Below are 17254 nucleotides of genomic sequence, written 5' to 3'. Positions count from 1 at the left end.
GTATAATTTATAAAAAGGTTGTTACATATTATTTGTTCTGCATTTTATTTGGTAAATTGTAAATCAAAGAATAATAAATTGCTAATTGCTATGTAATCAATAGTAATAAATAATTATCTTTAAATAAATACTTCTGATACAAAATTATAATTTTCCCAACCACCTCACTCCTGACTAAACAACATAATATTGTGAAAGATTTTTTGATGTATTGAAGCAGTAAATTAGTATTAAAAGAAATTCAGTTATATCATTTAACTATTAGGATTTAGGAGGCCTATGACAGCCTACCATTTATTTTGTTCAATATCCTTAGTATCGAGTTTAAATAATAGTATCAAGGTACATAATACTTGGAGTATGATTTGAATACATTTGGTTGGAGGCCTGATCTAAGTACCTAAAGTATCTATGCACTCCAAAGTGTTCCAGTTATTTTCTACCAACTTTTCTTTAGTAAAATTTTAAAAAAAACTCATGAAGAAAATAAATCAAAGCTAATGGCACTCATTTTTTAAAAATGTACAAAGAAACTATTAATGAGTTAGATCTTTTAACTTTCATGCGATCGATATGAGTATAGTGTACTGAACATCTCTAAGCATAAATTATACATGAAAATAGAATTCCTTAAAGGAAAATAAAATGTTATGATGAGCTGTGAAAATTTTGTTGATGAAATTGAAGTGTAAACAACTATTCTAAGTACTTATTGATAAATAAAGGTAATACAAGTCTAATATAGGCCTAATCATAATTAAAATTTAGTAAAAATAACCAATTTAATTAATTAATTAAACGGTCAATATTCCATAAATAAAAGTTTGTGTATTTTTTATTTTCTTGTAAATCTTTTCATGGTTATGTCTCCATTGAAAATGAAGATCACTTAAAAGATCTAACTGCATTTAAATTTAACATGTCTTAATGATTTACCTATATGTATACATGAACAATATACTATTTTATCAAAACGCTAAAATCCGATTGAAAAATGGATTTTACATCTAGAGTGCATTAAGTATTAATTATAAAAAATTAGTCCATTCACTACATCCTACTCTATCCAATGACAATAGTTGGAATCCAACAGGAAAACAAATAATTCAATATTAATAATAGTAATATGTTTATATTGTAAGCCGAGATACCTACTTAAGACTTAACAATAATATTAATCATAGGTACAGTTATAATGTAAAAGAAATAATAATATTTTTAAAACAGTTTAAATAATAAATATTTTTTTCTACATTTATTAAATTTTAATTGTTTCAATAAAATTTTGTTTTCACAATGGTTTTAACAATGAATACAAGTTATAAGTTACAATATTGTAGTTTATATTGGATCAATATTTTAATATAAAAATAATAAAATATAACTATAAGGAAAAGAAATGTATATTATTAATTATACTGCATAGGGAGAATTTCCGAGAGTCCATGATAATATTGATGTGAATTGTGGAGATATAAAAAAATTAAAATTAATTCTGTGGAAGGTGTGGTTTCAGTCTGAATAATAAATATTAACTAATCAAAACAGCAGGTTTAAATGAAGTGCAATAAATAGCAAATACCTATCATATTAAAAAGCTCTGTCAGCTATCACTGAGAATAAAATATTAAAATATAATAAATTAGATACCCAATACATATTGCAATAATATTATTTTCGTTAAATATTAGATAGGTATAATATGCTTGCAATTTTATAGTTTCTAGATACTAAACAGAGAATATTCCAAACATCAACATACCTACATCGCTTGAACAGTTGTACACTTTATTGTGACTTCAATATAGTATTAAAATAATACAATTCCGAGATGTAACGTGCGTCTTACTTTATATTTAATTTACGAACATTATTTTAATAACATTTTACAACTTTTTTTACTATTACAAAATGTTTCAAATTTTTAACACATATATTACAAGTTTGATTATATAAGAGATACCTACTTATGTTTATACTATAATTTTTTTTCATTAATTTGAGGAAAATTGCGTTCATACGTGACAATAAATATTAGATTAGGTAAATAATATTATACACATATTTATACATCTTTACCTAACAAAAAGTCTGAATGCTAACAACATAATAGGTTAAATATATTTTTGAAGGTATTTTTGTGTGCAAACGAATGTTTGTGTTACTTATTGTCGTAAGATTTATCAGTGTCTTCCAATAGAAGTAGATTCTATTTTGGTCTCTAGTTTGTACTTTGTAGTTTCGCCGTAGTAGTGTAACAGTCACACAGGTATCAAAATACATAATATAATTAAAAATGTTGAATGGCGATTGTTCCAAACCAATAAATTACTATAAAGTATAAATTACTTAACTCTAGGTATATTATATTATACAGATATTATACAGACACTAGTATAAAATCATCTCGGTTACCATAATTGGATAATTAGTAATTACTAATTACCAATAATTACAATCGTAAATAAAGTGTACATGCGTTATTAAGGTTATAACGAGGTGAATTAATATAATAATATCATTTGTGTTATTTCTTGTCTTACAGTCGAAACAAGAAATACTTGCGCCAGGCGGTGAAAATTTTCAACTTAAAATAGCGGTGACGACAGAGGAATACAAATATACATTTTCGGTTTTACTCATAGGAAGCGCTGCACGTCGGCCGCCTCTTTCAGCTGGCACTTACCGTACCGCCTTACCACGTAATAACACCCCTAAAATCTCCAAAATGTTTCTAATATATAAAAATGTTCTTAGACGACCGCAGAAGCTATCGCCGGTTACCGTAACCTTTGGGTAACTGATGCGGTCGCCGGTGTGCAACAGGCGTGTACCATTTTTGGATTGCCAGGGAACAGCATATAAGGTCTCGGCAGAGTTGAAACGAGCATACTTACCTGGCGTGGAGGTCAACCGTGATCAGATAGGCGGTTCCTCCAGGGCGAGGCCGGTTCATTGCACATAGAATCGGTTGACCCCTGCGAGTATCCCTAATGTGGATACCTCGGGCGCAGAATTTTTGGTAGCTGGGACTGCGTTCGCGCCGTCCCTCAAATCGTTTAAAAATCATTTTAATATCAATCTCAGACTATATATCTCTAAGGAACGTTGATGGTCCTCCCAAGCCACTCGCTCTCGTGAGAGTTGGGCAGTTGGGCTACTTGGCACACGTGGAATCTGTCAGGTCATGGTACCACTCTGACATGAACTTTTACTTAGTTTCACAAATCGTTAGTATCGTGAAACGTCCCCCGAGACTAATTAAAATTTAACACTATTTTTATAATTTTGAATCTAAGCTTATACCATTGATTTTATAATATACAAAATCAATGCTCATACTTTAATATACATTTAAGTGTTAACTATTAATTATTTATGAAACCTATACATGGATTTGTTCTTGTTTCTGTCATTATAAACATATGTATAGCCGCAATGTTCAGCAACAAATGATTCCACCTTTAGCATATGGGAAATAAAAATTATACTTTCGACCATTTATTATATTTTCAACTACCTATTCGTTTAATAATAGTTATAGTTAATTGGTAGATAATATTATTCATAAAACTACTAAGTTACATAAATTATTTATATGAATAAAAAATTGCTAAACGATTTTATTTAATTATACTGTAGCAATAAAATATATTTTTTGAACATTAACATACAATTTTAATAAAGTGTTGACGTTTAAAAATAAATACCTACTACATTTACCGCTTTTAATATACATGTTAATAGATAAATTGCATTATATTATTCTAAATAATTTATTAATCATAAACAAATTGCATTCAATACTACGAAATATTAGAATATTAATATGTAATAAATTACAATATAACTGTACATTTTATTGAGCCAATAAAAATTATATAAATAAATAATATTTAATTTAAAATTGTATTCTATCTATATTCTTTACATTTCATATGTATAGTCTGTGGTTAGTGGTTTTTGATTGACATAAAAAATATGCATACGTTATTACGTTAAGTGCAAAGTCCGGTAAAGTCGGTAAAGATCATCTGATAGGAGGTTGGAATAATATTAATATGTTTGTATTTAATTATTACGGCCTACGGTTACCTATAAGTATTGGCTTTAAATTTATATTACCATGTATATGTGGATACTTAGGTAACAATATTAATATTTTTATGTTGCTGTTTTCATATATTAGTGTTTATCAATTCTATTTTGATAATTTAATTTATCTGTAGATCTACAAAATTGCATATTAAATTAAAATAGCAGGTACTGTATTATATGAAAACAGAAACATAAAAATATTTATGTGCTTACAAGTACGAAAAATAAATTTAAATCAAAACTTGTTGACACACCATAATATGTCCATGTAACCACTAGAGATATCTTTGAACCAACCAAGCCATTAATAGGTTATACATATAGTATCTGAAAAAACTCGTAAAAACATCGTTAAGTTATTTTTGTTTTCAGAAAACTTCTTATTAATATGCTTTTCCGTTTTCACCTATACAAATCCTATATTCTTATGTCGCTATGTACCTAGTACTATGTGTGATCATTTTGAAGTTTATTGGCTTTATTTTATGTATATATTAATAATTATTATATAGATCTCTGATAATATATCATTGGTTATAAAAAATATATTAGTGATACAACTATAATATCAGTGCAAGATGCCTGGATCTGAATTTTGCAGACCCCGGTGCAAAAGAAAATGTCGGGCCTCTAAAAAAAAATTCTGTAAGGTATTTACTAAAAATATCTATACTTGTACTTACTTATTTTTATTAGAAAAACAAATTCATTATTTATTAGATTATTGGGAGGGCTGATTAACATTGGGAGTGATGTTCTACTAATGGTTAAACGGGTTCCGAATACGTGATAAGTCGAGATACAATTTTCAGATTGTATGTATTTTCCCGACATTTCTTTGGTATATGTTTTGCTTTCAGTGAAATGTATTTGAAATTTGAATATATTTGATAATATCATTAGAAGTTGTACATACCAGGGTGTACAGTTAGTTGTTATTTGTTAAGGTATACCTGCAGCGTATATATGAAGTTTCAATACCAAAATTAACTTATTAGAAAAAGTTAAATAACCAATATAAAACTATATCCATACGTACCGAATCAGAAGGTAGAAATTGTTTCCACCAGAGCACGTTTTGTTAATCTGTTTTCCCAATATACAATTTTAAATAAATCATTATTATAGCTGTCCAAATAATTTATTCATGAAATGAACTGCGAACATGGGTGTCGCTTGTGCGTGGTTGCGATGATCCCCTGTGCAGTGGTTTGCGGTTTCACTGATATAAATAATAATATGTAACCACTAACCATGCAGGTATTCAAATGTTTAGTAATTTGTATGTTATATTACTTGCATTATTGCGCTAAGACCTAAGGTTGCTACTTGCTGAAAACGTTAAAAATGCTATATACCGAAGGCATACTAAACTTAAGATGAACGATGGATCCTATAGTTATAAGTTTCTCCAATATAGCAAGTTTAATTATTATTATTAAATATAATTTTATTTTTGATGACAATTGTCATATACCTTGGTTACACGACTAAATAAATTATTTTGTTATTTTAATAAAATATTTGTAAAGAAATTCGAAAAATGATTGCTATATTGTTTACATTATACAAAATAATTCTTATTAGTTGATATCATTTTAAAATTGTATTCTATATATTTTGTCAAAACCACATAAATTACTGTGTAGCTTACATTTAACGAAGTTTAAGAGTTGAAAACGGGGTAAACCCATGGGTATTTACTTAATTACTGGAAACGCTGTGCAGGACCACTATAACTCCTGAGGTTTAAAGTCTATACCATAATGTTAAGTCAATAATTAATAAAATTAAACCACATAGATACCTTCCACTCGCCAAAACGGTGTAAATGAAGTATTACAAACAGAGTTAAATTTTTTGGTCAAAATGAGAATATTATAAAAATAGACTAAGTGTTAATGCCTTGAAAAATGCTTTTATCATTTATGAGTTTAAGACATAAAAAACACAAAAATGACCTAAAAATGTTTATATAATTCTATTAATACTTAAGCTATTGAAGTTAGTGCAGTAAAATAATTATTTATTGATTTTAAAATGAAATATTTATTATTTATTTTATATTGATTTAAATTTGATTTCCAAACTGGTTTTGGTTTAGAAAATAATTAAAAATTTTGTTTTAAATATTGTTAACAAACAACCAACTCGTCATTTACCCACGATAGTTAAAAAAAATTTTGTTTTGTATTTTTGTCCCTCGTGAGTCGCGGACCCAACATTATGACAACGACATCTAGCGTTTACTGGAGTTGAAAGAGCGGTAGACTGGCATTAAATTTTGATTTAATATGATATTTATGATTCATGCATGTTCCGTGACCCGTGTGTTCGTCTTTATTGTTTATTACTCTAATGCTGAGTTCCATGAATAATCACTAAACGAATAAACACCTAATTTAACGAAACAATAATATAGTCCCTTAAAAATTTAGTAGCACATTTTTTATTTTATTGAACCATTGAATTAATAAATGTTTCATGCGACCCGACATAAGTTCTTGTTTTATAACATTATCATTGAGTACAAATTGCTCAAGTCCTATATAATAACAATAGAATATTATTTATAAATTATGTTCAGGAAAATCGCTCAAATATAAAACAGATAAATTCTACGGTTCTGCAGCAGGCTGGAAACTATGAAAGTAGGAAAAAAAATTATATTCTACAAATAATATTCATGTGACTGCTATTCTAAACATCTATAAAATATAAATCAGTATCTTGTTTACTTGTGGTTAATAGATTATATTATTATACTAAATAGGAGTAAGAGGTCCGTCGTCCGTGCAAGAACCAGACAGCTCCATTTTTCAAAACTTTTCAAGAAGCAAAAAATCTCCGGAGCTATCTGGTTTTTCGACCTTATACATAATAATTTAATTATTTCAACTCGTACTCCGTTACTCCTGTGATCTTCAATATACTACCCTTAAGAACAGGGTTACTCTGGTGATAGTGTACTGTATAATAATATTACTATTCAAATATTTAATAAACCTTGTATACATTGCTATATAGTGTTCAATCGTGTTAGTTTATGAACGCAGTTCATAAGTTTCTAGGGCCTGCAAAATATATAACATGCAAATTTATTTGTACCAATTCAACAACCCGGTTCACGTGGTGGGATCAGCTAATCAACTACTCGTCGGACCGGGTAGAAATAGGTATAAACATCGACAGCCACTTAGGTTTAAATTAAAAAGTAGTAGGCGTGACGGATTTCAGTGTTTCTATATATGTATTGTACTAAAGTCATATAAGGGACGGCGCGAACGCAGTCCCAGCTACCAAAAATTCTGCGCCCGAGGTATCCACATTAGGGATACTCGCAGGGGTCAACCGATTCTATGTGCAATGAACCGGCCTCGCCCTGGAGGAACCGCCGAAGTGATCACGGTTGACCTCCACGCCAGGTAAGTATGCTGGTTGAGATTTTCGAGTACTCTTATATGCGGTTGGCGGGCTACCGGGGATGGTGCGAGTCGGATACTGACTTAGGGCTCGACGATGACGTTCGGTCCCTTTGAAAATCTGGTCGTGGCCGTCGCGGAGCGTGGATTACACGACAGAAACATCTACGCGTCCATATTGACCGACAGTCCCTGGTTATCCTGTCCGAAAATCGATCAGTTGGACGTGCATGTTCGGCTGTCCCATGGCACTTCCGTGGACAGCGCCATCTGTGGCATACAAAATTGTCAACAACGTCGCCGCAGTCAAATTAAACGCATTTCTATATTATATTATTCCCCACACTCGACGTATCGATGCGTATTTGAACAACCGTAAATAAAACTTGGTTTCGTATTGGGTACTTGTGTGGTTAAAACCACGATTAAGGATATATCTTAAATCTTTAATCGTGGTTAAATTAAACTAAGTACACGAGTCTCTAAAACACCTCTGCGAATATTACGTGTTTTCATGGTATACAAATAAGTAATAACGAGCACTGATTAAATATTTCTTACCATTTATTTTACTATTTTCACATTAACATCTTTGTCTTGTAAATCCAAAAAATGAATTTGAAATTGTAACGTTTTCGGTTTTGGTTTATCGTAACATAGAATGCTTACTTATAAATAAAAAAAAAAAATAGTAAATAGTAATATAAATCATGGTGGTGGGCTATCTACAGATATTGATGGAAACTATTAGCAATGAATAATCAATAAAGATTAAGGTATGTGTATATTAAAAATAGGTACATATTCTGTGAGTAAATGGGATTTTGACTGGCTAGAAATATGTCATCGCTCTCAAAATCTAGTTAATTTAACAATTTTAATGTCTTATACTAAGTAACTGAATTATCAATTAATAATTTGATATTATCCTTTTAATTGGTACTTATTTTAATTAAATTAGTTAATAAATCAATTTGGGTCACATTTTTTTTGGTGGTTGGGCGTTAGCTTTCTTCCCGCCAAGACCTCTTAAAATGTCCACTAAATTATGTACATCTCATAACACAGATGCACTGCTTCTTGTCAGACACAAATAATCAATGATATAAATATGTGATGATATCTTGCAACAGTAGAATTATGTTTATGGTGTATTGTATATTGCATATTATGCATATTTAGTAAATTTTTAGTACGTTACAATTACTTATCACTAATCTACCTTATTGTCTACATTATTAGCTTTCACAAACTTTGAGTAAAAGATTACCTTTTTATAATCAATATATTCTAATACAACTATATTGTGCAACATTTAAAAAAGCATAAATTAAAATAACCGACACAGTTATTATTTTAAGCACATATTAAAAACATAATACTGATAGGAGTATTATTATTTATGTATTAATAAATTAGAATGCCAATTTTAATTTCTTTAGAGTGCAAGTTGGGACAGATTACTTGCTAAATCAAGAAATCTGTGTTTAGCCACTTATTTTTTTAGAAAATGAGGTATTAACTATTCAATAGTTAATTTAAAATTTATAATCAAAAACCTAGATTTAATATCAACATTTTTTTATTATGAAAAATAACATCACACCAAAATACAACATTTAATTTCTTGTAAAAATAGCAACTCATAAAATCAAAATCAAAGTTTACATTTTGAGTATAAATTTCTATTAGCTATGATTATAAATAGTATTTATAATCAACGCTTTTAGTTGTATTCACTAACTTTATAATTTGATAAAAAAAAAATTAAAATAATACTTCAAATACATGTTTAATTAGTGTTAGAATACAAATTTAAATAATACAGGACATGTTACATTATTGTTCAATATTTTAACCTAGATACAGGGTGTCCCGGGTGGATTTACCCATTGCAATGTCTATACTCTTCATGATTTATAAAAATTATTTTAGTTTATAGGTAAAACGGCAAAAACCAGTTTTTGTCCAAGCGGCGGTCCCCCTCTATGGCTAATGGGTATATCCTAACAGGACACCTATGTATCAAAACATAATTACATAATAACACAACTGATAAATGATAATTAAAATCACCTTTAATCATTTAAGTATCAAACAAATATGGAAATAATAAGAAACTATTTTTAGAAAATAATTGTTGGCTACAACATAAGAGATTATAGATTTATTAAATCTGTTAAGTAGGTTTACTACAAATCCAAGGAAAAAGTGACATGAAAAAAAACGAAACAGTAAAATACTAATAATTCCTTATTAGGCTAACATGCATACATAAAAAAATAATTTGGTACTCAAATAAATACGATTTGTTGCTTATCAATCTTACGTTATAATGATTTGAATAATAGTTATATTTATCGAACAGCATTTTCTGTTATCTAAAGTTCAAGTATTTCTACAAATATAAAAATATCATTACATGTTATAAAAGTACATACGAGAAATAAGAGATTTAAAAAAAACTTAGTTAAATGTTCTTAAATATTTCATATTTTATTATTTAAATAGCTTCTATAGTGTCGAGTGGTAGCCATTTAGAACTTTCAAGTGCATCCCATAAATTGTAATCTTGTGTGACGAGGTCTTTGTTTAATGCATCTATGTCAATTGACACTTTGTAATCTGCAAAAAATTGTATTTATAAAAATTATACAAAAATGACATTTATGTTTTTAAATCTTATTAAGTTTAAAATGTATTTTTTTATATTTTGTTCAGAATTAATGACATACCAACTAGATTTAAACTGCTATTTGTTTTAATAACAGTAATTTCAGTAGCTGGTTCTGGCTTAAGCATATAATTCTGACTTTCAGGTTGGTTCCATATTGAGTATCGATGCCAATAGTTAGTTTCAAAATATTGTCCATAATCTTGACTAGCTTTATACCCTTGAGAGTCATTTGAAGCACTAAAATAATAGACCAATTATTGTACTGAAATATAATTACCTACACTACAATATTATTTAATACTAAACCAATAATATTTTATACTATCATTTTAATTGTAATACAATTATTTTTTAAATTATCTAACTTTACTTAAGACATAAAATACTAAATTATTCAATATATTAAAAATTATAATACATATTAATATTAATAAAAATATATATTTTTTATTAAAGAAGAAAGCCTCGATGAAATGACCATTGGCTTGTTTTACATAATATGGTACTTAGATAACTTAAATTAAATGTAAAATTAATTAATATTATATATATTATAAAAGAAAAAAAATAGTTAGGTATATAAATAAATATGATATTAATTCACAATATTATTTAAGTACTGTGTACCTAGTAGGAAAATAATTTTTACGAGCAAAGGATATAATATACTTACTGTATGGAATACAAATTCTTGATTGTATAATAATAATATATAGTAGGTATAGGTAGGTTGTGATTATTCTTTTATTATTCTTTTTTTATAATAAACATAAAAAAAGAACAAATGAACATCATATTAATTCCATGATATTCTAGGGCCCAGTATTCAGATTACCAACAAGACTTTAAGATTTTAATAATCAAAATTATATACATCAATATACGTAATTTGTTTATAAAAAAAAAACATTTAAATAACTAATAATTGTAAACTGAAAATAATTAATAACCATTGCAACTAAAGATAATCTTTTTTTTTATCTTATAACTCTTAATATTTTCCTAATTAACAGTTACACTAACACCTTTTGAATCTAATTTTTGGGCTATCTCAGATATAGATAAAGATGATTTAATTTTATAGTAATTATATTAATAATAATAATGATGGTAATATTCTTTATTTATAGAAATAAATTCCAATAATATAATTATAATTTTAGTATTTTAGTAAAAAAATTGACAGTAAGCTGTAAGCCTATGTAGAAAGTAAACAAGACATGTACAAGGATTGTTTAAAATTAAAATAATAATAAAAACAATTTTATTTAGAAAAAAAAATGTTAAACCAAACAATGCAGTGTTTGAGACAACAGTGTGTTTGTTTTCTCTCTCTGACAACAGATACAACAAAGTCAAAGAGCATTCACTTAAAATTTTTTTTTTTGTTATAGAGTAATGTTAGAGTAAAACTACCGATTACACATTTTTATACGAGTATGACATATAGATTAGTCTAAATATTGTATCAAAACAATTTATTATTTAATATTCATTTCAATATACAAAACATTATTTTTATTTTCAAAGTCAAATAATAATAAAGTATAAAACTGATGTCAAACCCTCAAAAATTTTACCCTCTTTAATTATTATATATACACATATTTGTGATAAGTAATCAACTCTAAGATAACTCAAAAATCTTTGGACAAAATTTTTTATATGATTGATTCTTGTACGGGTGGGTAAAAAATATTGTGTTGAATTTAAACTTAAATGATTTTACAGTATTATTTAAATTTCTTCCAGAGCGTAGACATGAGAACATTTTCCAGGAGTGTACAACATATATTTTAATTTAACAGATGAAAGATAAAATATTGATTTACTTCTAAAACTAATTGGATTCATCCTAGATTTAAGCAAAAAGTTTAGGACACATATTGTAATTTATGTCAAACGAGTTTTGTTATTATCCATGTTAATTATATAATATTAATATATTGATATCTGCTGTACAGTGGTAGCCAATTTATAAATATTGAATATTAGTAAGTATAGATATTTTATAATAATTTATTATGATACTATATTTTGTCAGTAACAAAATAAATGTGGTCAGTGGAATCATTTGTAAATTTATTGCATATAATTGCAATTTTTTAAAGTTTTGAACATAACATAAAAATAAAAAAAAGTACAAGTATTACCACATCTACATTCTGGAATTTTTTAATGTGATATTTAAAGATAAATATCTTAAAAATTTATTTTGAGCTATAGTTAAACATTGATTTTGGGAGATAAATATTAGCTGTATCCAGAATTAAAGAAGTGTAATCAAAATGAGATCAAAGTAATAGAAGTGTAGAATGTAACTCTAAAAATGAACTGACATTGTTAAAACCTTTACATATGTGTTTTGATAATCTTAATTTCACTTAAGATTCTCATTTCTAATATAATCAACATGTGATTCAAAAGTTTTGAATAAAAAAAACACCAAGGGTTTTTCTAATATACAATATTTTAGAGTAGGTACATAAACACTTAATTTGGAGCATGTTTGGTCTTTAAAGACATTCTAAGAACTTATGAAAATGTTAATTAAAAGCATAGCTTTTTTTATAGTTTAAAAATCATGTAAAAAATAGATAAATTAAATTAGTTAATAGATTAGTTTTTCAATTTTATAAATTCACACTTAACAATAATAAATTGAGATGATTAATTGCAATTTTAGAATTAAATACTAACACTGTTACACATTTTTAAAATTGTTTGTGAATTAATTAAAATATAATAAAACAATTAAATCATCTTACACAACAATATGGCGTTCTGATTTTGGTATGACACTGCTAACTTTTATGAGTTTGGAACCAAGACCAGGAAAACCATTCATATTATTAAGACAATGTTTTTGTTCTTCTTCACTGCCAAAACGAATGAATCCATATCCTTTACTGTAACCAGCACTGTCCAAGACCACTGAAAAGTTATAACTATATATTAAAAAACTATTACAGTAGAACATATTATTTAAACATTTTCAGTACTACCTTTGGCTGTGCGTATAGATTGATAGCGACAAGCAAATGTTTTATATAACTGATAGTCATCTACATCTGAGCTAAGTTCACCCAACCACACAGAAAAATCTTTGTCACTAGTAGTATTTTTTCCAGGATTTCCAGCATGATTGAGTTTAAATCTTACAGGCTATAAATAATTATCCAAAATCAGTGGCATCTTATGAGGTTCACATAATGTGATGCACAAAAAACTTATACAATTTAATTAAAAAATATATATCTGAGCTTTATTTAAAAAAAAATACTTAAGATTTCTATTAATTGTTAAAAAATAAGTTATATTTACTATAAAACATTTTAATAATAACAATAATTTATATTTAGCTCATCTTATATACATACATAACACAATAATGTAATGTATAATTTGTAATAATAATATATAATTAGAAATTAAAAATTAAAAATTAGAAATAATATATAACTATAAATTAGTAAATTATACTGGTAATAATTTTTTTAATTAAATAATTTGTTTGTAAAATTATTGTATGATTTTATTAATGAATGATATTTTCAAGTACAATATTATTTTGCTTAGGGCTAGGGACTTCATGCCCTTAAAAACCTTAAAATATGCATGCATTTACGCCCTAAAGAATCAATAAATATGCTATTAAAATATGCATTTAAAAAAAATTATATTCTTTCGTTAAGCTAGGCATTTTTTAATTATTTTATTATGGGCTCACTCGAAAGAATAAACACTTCACGAAACCAAAATACGCAGAACGCACAACACCAACTGTCAACTATTACTATTCAAGGGACCATCTGGCCTCTATCTACAACTAGTCATAGTCTATAAAATGTTTTTTGGTATCATTATTGGCTTATCGCCTATGGGAATCACGAGTGTGATATACCGATAAATAACAATACAGTTATAATGATAGGCAAGAAAAATGCAAACATTAATTTTTAAATATTTATATCCGGTCCAGGAAATCTATTTAAAATAAAATTTTTTTTATAAAACTAAAAACTTACTTCTCATATAAATAATATTGTCAAATATGCACTAATAAAATGAAAAATGGTCAAATATGCAAAATATGCAACTATAAATTTTAAATATAAACTTGTAATGCTATGAAACAAATTTTTATTTTACTTAGCTATGTTTTTAATGATTATTTAAAAACATGCAAACTCTTAGAAGTCCCGAGCCCTACTTATTAATAGAAAAAAATGCAAATAATTTGAGTTATTTGTCATATTTAGTATTATAAATAAAAGACTTTGAGTGTGTGGCAGCAAGAATTTATTATATTATTATTGGTTGGATGGACAAACTAGAAGTAGCAGAGTTTGTTACAAATTATTATTTTATCAGCAGAATTAAAATATTATTTATTATTATTATAACAAAACAGAAGAATTATTATCCTAGCAGCTGTGGCTAGCTACGTTCACTGTAGAAATGTTGTTTATATTGTTACTACCTGTTTTGTGGCTGTATATATGAATAAATCTTATATTATACATTAATGATGTGTACTTGTACATTTTTATAATAGATAGGTACTAAACATAAAGGTTTTATAGGTATCATACCTAATATTATTATGAAGTTCCTACAGAGTATTGAACTAAAAATTATCTTATATATATTTTTATAAAGTTGCTATTTTTTACACGGTTCTATGTTCCGAATTTCTTTTAATTTTAACAAATAAAATTTTTAAATTTACTGGTAGTCGATAGAAAACAAAATCACTATCGCATTTGGCTAGAGACCCAGTGCGAATATAAATAAGAAAATAAAAACTAAAATGACTAGGTACTTACTGGATTAGTACCAGGTATATATTTTCCATTGAGTTTATGCATAACAGATACTGGATCATAGAAGTCAACAAATGCATAACCAGCAGTTTCACCCGTATTTTTATTACGCATCAACTTAACATTTTTTGGATATTCTCCCATCTTTTGAAATGCACCTGTTATGAAGCTCTCTGTCATATAAGGTTCCAGCTAAAATAATAATAGGTACTTCATGATTACCGAATAACAACAAATTATAAAATATGGTTTCACATACACTACCCATCCACAAACTTGTAACATTTTGTCCGGGAGTTGAAACTTGTGGCTGTTGGACCGGTACATTTGGACTAAACGTTGTAGCTGTTTGTGTCGGTGGTGGAACATTATAAGCAGGTTGCTGGTTATAATTGTACATTTGATAGTAATTAGCTGGATATTGTTGATATTGTTGATTATATTGAGAATACTGAGGAGTGTACTGATTTGTATACATTTTGAAAGAACTTAGATTACAATTATACAAATAAAAGAAGATCTAGATACTTAGATAAATTAACTCTTTTCTAAACACTCAAAAATCAAATGAATTCAATTATGTAAGACCACGGCACGATTAAAGATATTATAATATCATTAATCGTGGACCACGGACGTAAATAATCATAATAATGTACAAATAAGTAATAACAGACTGTTCTATCCAGACTTCCAGTATCCACGGGGCACTGATTAACAGTCCTTCAGTTTTTGTCGTAGAGAGCAGCAAACATAAATAAATACATCTTAACCATGGGCAGTCGCCAGACGGTAGATGTCCGAAAAATAGTAAATACTAAAAATGATAAGGACCTTAGCACGATTTAGATAATATTATGGATGTGTAGATAATCTAAGACCGTGATGTGTAGTCACCTCGGCGTCGAAAAGTGAGTTGTAATTTTACGATGTTGTCCGTCAGGAGCGCTAAGAAGGCCGAATTTAAAAAAAATATAATTCTTTGTCAGGCCGCAGTCGTGTAGAGGTATAATACGATTAGACTATTATAGAGGGCAGGGCCTAGATAATATTACTCCATGAGGTATACGCATTAAAACTTAAGGAACGAATATGTATGGTTTACTTCCCAAGCGATTTCATTAAATGTTTGTTTTGGATATGACAGTATTTTTATGCCCTATAACATGTTGATGAAATCAGAATTTACCAACAGAATTTATTATCAATACCTAAACAAAAATACTATGTAAGATCGGTAAATTCCGGTTTCACTAACACATAGTGACCACAATCGACAAATTACGTTTTCGTAGTTTTGTAATTAACTTTTACGATTTAATTAATTAAAATTTGTATATAATAATAATACTTATAGTACATATCCACTATCCAAAGATATCATGCTAACTATTATACCAACAGTATAAGTTTAAAAATGACAAATTCATTGGTGAGTTTAATTCTTTAATGTTTATAAATCAAAGTACAAACAATAACAATATACCCATGACATTATATTTAACAATCAAATACAAATATGTAGATGCCTAAAAAAAAAGGAACTGTAATCGCAATAATCCAGCCAGACCTCTAAACAGCAAATCGGATATCAATAGGTGCATAGCTCAAATTTAGGAAGCTGAATATCTAGCTCTATTGAAAGTCACAGAATTATCTTTCTCCGCAAATAATCAATGCACAACCCCGTGTACACTGACTCACTCAGTGCTTTCAAAAACTTGGACAATCCCAAAAAAAACAACCCCATATTATGCACTATCTAATATTGTATATTCTATTTAAAACCAAAAAATATATTGGATTCCTCTGGGTACCTGGACGCAATAATATTACTGGACATGAAACACCAGACAATATAGCTAAAAGGCAGCCAAAGAGCCTACAGCTGATTTTTGAAACACATAATATAACAACTCACATCGACACAAGACTCCTAATAAATATAAACCTAAGTCAAAGGTGCTCACAAGAATGGAGACTAATAAAAAATAACAAACTGAGAGAAATTAAATTAACCACCCTCCCATGGGTGCACGACTACGTGTCTCTTCCGAGCAAACATAAAACCATAATCAACAGATTAAGAATTGGTCACACCTTATGCACTCACGAACATCTAATGAACAAAAAGGAACAACGTAAATGTAACTCCTGTAACACCACAACTACTGTTAAACACCTGTTAACCAAATGCCTCCAGACAAAAGATTCCAGAGACAAACTGATGC

At 27.8% G+C, this 17254-nt stretch overlaps 1 protein-coding gene across 2 annotated transcripts; it reads right to left on the bottom strand.

Annotated features, from left to right (window-relative positions):
- Nucleotides 1-9293: 9293 nt before the first annotated feature.
- Nucleotides 9294-15896, bottom strand: LOC111033824 (tRNA selenocysteine 1-associated protein 1-like). 2 transcript variants are annotated; one of them, XM_022314751.1, is made up of 6 exons: nt 15246-15896; nt 15027-15181; nt 13203-13362; nt 12966-13131; nt 10256-10434; nt 9294-10145 (listed from the first exon to the last, which is right to left on the bottom strand). In XM_022314751.1, the coding sequence occupies exons 1-6, from the start codon at nt 15499-15501 to the stop codon at nt 10024-10026; spliced, it is 1038 nt and encodes a 345-aa protein (XP_022170443.1). In that variant the 5' UTR covers nt 15502-15896; the 3' UTR covers nt 9294-10023. The 2 variants fall into 2 exon arrangements, with proteins under 2 accessions (XP_022170443.1, XP_022170444.1); XM_022314752.1 differs by having other exon boundaries at nt 10024-10145; nt 15027-15215; nt 15283-15501.
- Between the last annotated feature and the right edge of the window lie 1358 nt (nt 15897-17254).

The sequence above is a fragment of the Myzus persicae genome, unplaced genomic scaffold, assembly GCF_001856785.1.
Source record: "Myzus persicae strain clone G006 unplaced genomic scaffold, MPER_G0061.0, whole genome shotgun sequence".
Taxonomy (NCBI): Eukaryota; Metazoa; Arthropoda; class Insecta; order Hemiptera; family Aphididae; genus Myzus; species Myzus persicae.
Note: the sequence above shows the minus strand (reverse complement) of the source record. Positions and strands in the feature narration are given on the sequence as shown.

Excerpts from the sequence above, each read along its gene's own strand:
- LOC111033824 (XM_022314751.1), bottom strand. The coding sequence starts at position 15,501 with ATGTATACAAATCAGTACACTCCTCAGTATTCTCAATATAATCAACAA. Across the intron at positions 15,182-15,245 it reads TTATAATTTGTTGTTATTCG|GTGCATTTCAAAAGATGGGA; the intron begins GTAATCATGAAG and ends GCTTCATAACAG. Across the intron at positions 13,363-15,026 it reads ATATACCTGGTACTAATCCA|CCTGTAAGATTTAAACTCAA; the intron begins GTAAGTACCTAG and ends AATTATTTATAG.